Source organism: Phaseolus vulgaris, chromosome 8 (genome assembly GCF_051622355.1).
Source record: "Phaseolus vulgaris cultivar YP4 chromosome 8, ASM5162235v1, whole genome shotgun sequence".
NCBI classification, from domain to species: Eukaryota; Viridiplantae; Streptophyta; class Magnoliopsida; order Fabales; family Fabaceae; genus Phaseolus; species Phaseolus vulgaris.
In genome coordinates, this window is record NC_143505.1 from 46,114,556 (window position 1) to 46,118,929 (window position 4,374).

Sequence of the window (4,374 nt, forward strand, 5' to 3'; positions counted from 1 at the left end):
ACTTTACATAATATAGACAATAATTTAAAAAAAAATAAAGAAGGCGTTTTTATATTTTTAAGAAAAATATAACTATGCTTAAATAAGACCTTTTTCTTTTTATAAAATTTCATACTAGGAAATATAACATTTTTCATAAATAAAAGAAAAAACATAAATTATATAAAAAAATCATGTTTGTAATCATAACTCTTTTATAATGAATTTGTATTTTAAACACGATTTATCATTTTGTAATTTTTAGAAAAGTATATATATTTCAATAAATAGAAAAGCAAATAACAATTTGTAAAAGACTTCTTTCTACTAATATATGTAAATGAGTCTCTTATATAAGAGGATAATTGTTTCTATTTATATATGCTACAATATTACCATTGATGGAATAGAATTTGTCTTGAGTTGGGATTAATTATTTTTTCTAACTTAATAAAGGTTATAAGAGTGAGTGAAGTTACTTTAACTCAACCATCTAGAAAAAAAATATTTATTAATATAATTAATTTTTAATTTCAGTAAAAATCATTTAAACACTAGTAAGACTTTTAAAATACTAGAAATACCATATAAACGAACTAGAAATAGCAAGAACATGCCATTATTTAAAAGAAAATAAAAATTTATTTTTACCTACCATAATCATTTTCGTATTGTGACGAAAGTTGACGGTGTGCAAAATGTTGGCAAGGAAAAGAGCGTGTGGATGGCGGGTGCAGAGATTGAGCCTCACCATCCGACGGCAGAGAGTAGGCGATGGCAGAAGAAGAAGAAGAGTTGGTCTGATCCTGTAACAGAATCAGCATTTAATGCCACACTCCAAAACCTTCTCATCATTCCACTTTTCATCATTAGTCTAACCAATCCCACACTCATACCACCACCTCTTCTCTTCATCATTACTTTCCTCCCTATAAAATCCACCTTCTTCTCCATTTCACATCATTTTCACCATTTCAACTGCACCATGCTTTCGAAGCACACTCTCAACCCCAAAGCTCAACCTTTTTATCTCAAACCCACGCAACAACAGCACCAACTACTGTATTTTTCTCAACCTATATGCTACTACATTCCTCCCTCCACCTTCGGCTTTTTCCCTTCCTTTCACGCCCCAACCTCTAACCGCTCTAGTCACAGTGCCAAAATCGATAGAGGTAAAAGTAAGGTATGCGCTACCGGAGACTGGCGCTGCCACCACAAATTTTATAAATGGAGGGTTAGAGGAGAGAAGATTCTAGAGAGCGGTAAGGTTATATCTTTTCCTAACACCTTCAAAGAAGCTGAGACCTCTTCTATCACCACCGTCATGATTCGTAATGTCCCTAACCAATTCAAGTAACGGCTCTCTCTTCCCTGACCTTTTATGGAGTGTGTGCTGTGTAAGAGTGTAGTTTTGAAGGAGACTTTTGTATTGCAACTTTTTTAGGTTTGATGACTTGCTACATATACTGGACGAGCATTGTTTGCGACAGAACAAGAGCGTTGCTGATCCCGAGGACTGGTCCAAGTTTGACTTCGTTTATTTGCCGATGGATTGGTAGGGTTCTGGAATCTTTTGTTTGGTTAAGGCTCTTGTGTGATTAATGTTTGCATGTTTCCAGGAAACACGTGACACGGAGTAGGATGTCGAATTTGGGATATGCCTTTGTTAACTTCACCTCTCCTGAAGCTGCGTTCAGGTTCTATCGCGAGTTCCAAGGTCTCAAGTGGGATTTTGTTAGGAGCAAGAAGATATGCGAAATTAACGTGGCACAGTATCAGGTTTTGTTGTCGTTTCAGGGAATGTCCTTTTATTTACCCTAATGCTTTGGTTGAAAATTTCTGGTATATATTTGTTTTGATAGATCTTAACACTTAGGCTTAGAATACCAAAGTAGAACCACTCACCTTCCTCAGTCTTGTATATCAAACGAAACTTGCAAGGCTGGAGATTTAGATCACTTATTTCAGTACTTACTTATTTCAGTACTTGACACTTCCATTATTTATGTTACACTTTTTCAAGGTTAAAGAAGAGTCTGCATTTGAGGTAATATTTTATTATAATGTGTAACATCTATCCACTTGTGCAGGGCAAAGATAATCTGATGAGGATTTTCCAGCCTAAAGTATTTCGGTGCGCTAGCCGAGACTTTTTGCCTGTGCTATTCTCAGAAGGTCGTCATGGCTTTAATCGTGGAATCAAGGGAACTTATGTGGGAAATCATGTTTGGGGCCTGCCACGAAGAACCATAGGAAACTGTGCTTTTGATCAAAAGGTGCCACGGCCTGAATCGTAGAATTAAGGGTGGGAAATAAGAAGCTGTGCTTTTGATCAAAAGGTTTGAGGTAGTTGTGGGATTTAGGTTTCTTCAGCTTAGTTAGGTTTCCTTCTTGACACATAGTCTAGGTCCTAGGATGTTTGATCAGATGTCTGTATATTTGGACTTTTTTTACCCTCAAGGTTTTAGACAGTGGAGTTTTTAGTTTACTGTGTTTTCATTCTCCCCCTGGAAATGGTGGGGTCTTCCATGCTACCATCTGGGTGAATTGGAAACATGGGTAAAAAGGCTGAATTTCTCTGCCAAAATAGTGTGTTCCCTTGCTTTGTTTACTAATGTAAATTGATGTTCTTGTTTGTTTAGTAGTAATTGTTCAATCCTAAGTGCTTCAGAAGAAGGTAAAATAACGTGATGATTTTGTGATTTTTTTCTGTCTAGTATAGTAACTGTTCAATCCTAATCCCACTGAGTGTAATTCAGAAGGAGAAATAAAGTTTTATCTGAATATATTTATCTGTGATGGTGGTGATTGTGGTTTTAGGACTTTTCTAGCATATGGTTTTCATACTAAGGTTAAATTTTGCAGGTGTTTGTTAATTTGTCATGTAACTAGTGCTTCAGAAGGGAAAATAACATGATGATTTTGTGTTTTTTCTATCTGAATATATTTATCTGTGATTGTGGTGATTGTGGTTTTAGGACTTTTCTAGCATATAATTTTCAGATTAAGGGTAAATTTTGCAGGTTTTGTTATTTTGTCATGTAACTGATGGTGTCTTTGAGGCTCTCAGTATTGGTGTGAAACCATAACAGTCATCTAAAATCCTCTAGCAAGCAGGGTCTGTTTTTGACTTTTTGACTTTATGGCTTTGAGTGTTGTCTCATGTCTTATTTTTTTTCGAGTACCCAATTATATGAAACATTAAGTTAATGAACATGTTCTGGATTAATACTAAATATATATCAAGCCACTGTGCATTTGTGTGCTTTTTTGTCAATTTATATTATTTGGACTGAGCCTACTGTCACATTATGTTTATATTTATGTATTTTGTACATTAGAGTAATGTATTTAAGAAATATTTAGCACTTTATACTGTTGAAGGACTTGAATCTTAAAATTAAGTCTTCTGTAAACTACATTAAAATGTGACAAATATAGATGAAGAAGGATATGGATAACATGTAAAGGATGAAAGATACTATAAACATTAGTATAACTATGGAAATATACTATTAAGTAAAGTAAAATTTAAAAGCTGAATTAAAATTATTTTAAGTTAAAAGTTAATCACATTCTACACTATTTTAGAATTATTCCCCTTTCACAAATTATTTATAATAAATATATTTTCATCTGATTTCATTCCTCATTAGTGTCAAAAAGTCCTAAAATACATGAAGGAACCTGAAACATCTTGCACAACATATAGAATATGAAATTGTACAGAAATATTACATTCTTGTTGTTACCTTAATTTAGTAAGTATACTTGTAAATTAATTATCTCCTAAATCCCTTCTTATTTAGTCTTATACTTAAAAGATTTTATAATTTAGTTTCTATTTCATTTCTTGTCTTTAACTAAATTACTTTATTCCCATCTATCTTTTATTAACTTTTTTAGTTATTTCTACTTTCGTTATTTTTCATCTTCTATTCATTCACCACTATTCTCATTTCATATTTTTCATCTGCTATTCATTCACCACCTTTCTCATTTCATATGGAACACTAATTTAGAAAGTGTAAAGATTCTCTACTTTATTATTTATATACATAATTAATTTTTAAAGAGTTTTTAATAATTTTTTGTTTATTAAATATTTAAAAAAAGATATTTTATATTAAATATGAAATTTTATATTAATAGGTGAGATTTTATATTAAATATGTAAAATATTATAATTAATAAAAGACAATAAGTATATTTTATTATTTTAATTCAAAACGGGTTGAGTAAAATATTTTCATTATTATATATATCAATAATAGTGATAATAGTCCCTTAACTGTTCTAGTAGATCATAATAAAAAAAGTAATAAAAATATTTATTTTTTCTTATTAATGGTAATATAATTTCTCAACATGTGAAAAAACAAGTAATTAAGG

The 4,374-nt window shown here is 31.6% G+C and overlaps 1 protein-coding gene across 1 annotated transcript; it reads left to right on the forward strand.

The window, feature by feature from the left end:
* Positions 1 to 703: 703 nt before the first annotated feature.
* Positions 704 to 2,594, forward strand: LOC137826244 (uncharacterized). Its single transcript, XM_068632138.2, has 4 exons — positions 704 to 1,335; positions 1,427 to 1,537; positions 1,602 to 1,761; positions 2,073 to 2,594. The coding sequence occupies exons 1-4, from the start codon at positions 704 to 706 to the stop codon at positions 2,277 to 2,279; spliced, it is 1,110 nt and encodes a 369-aa protein (XP_068488239.2). The 3' UTR covers positions 2,280 to 2,594.
* Positions 2,595 to 4,374: the final 1,780 nt, after the last annotated feature.

What these genes read in the sequence shown, in the direction of transcription:
- LOC137826244 (XM_068632138.2), top strand. Translation starts at nt 704, where the DNA reads ATGGCGGGTGCAGAGATTGAGCCTCACCATCCGACGGCAGAGAGTAGG. An exon ending in GTTTATTTGCCGATGGATTG is followed by an intron (nt 1,538 to 1,601) that starts GTAGGGTTCTGG and finishes GCATGTTTCCAG; the next exon opens with GAAACACGTGACACGGAGTA. An exon ending in TTAACGTGGCACAGTATCAG is followed by an intron (nt 1,762 to 2,072) that starts GTTTTGTTGTCG and finishes CCACTTGTGCAG; the next exon opens with GGCAAAGATAATCTGATGAG.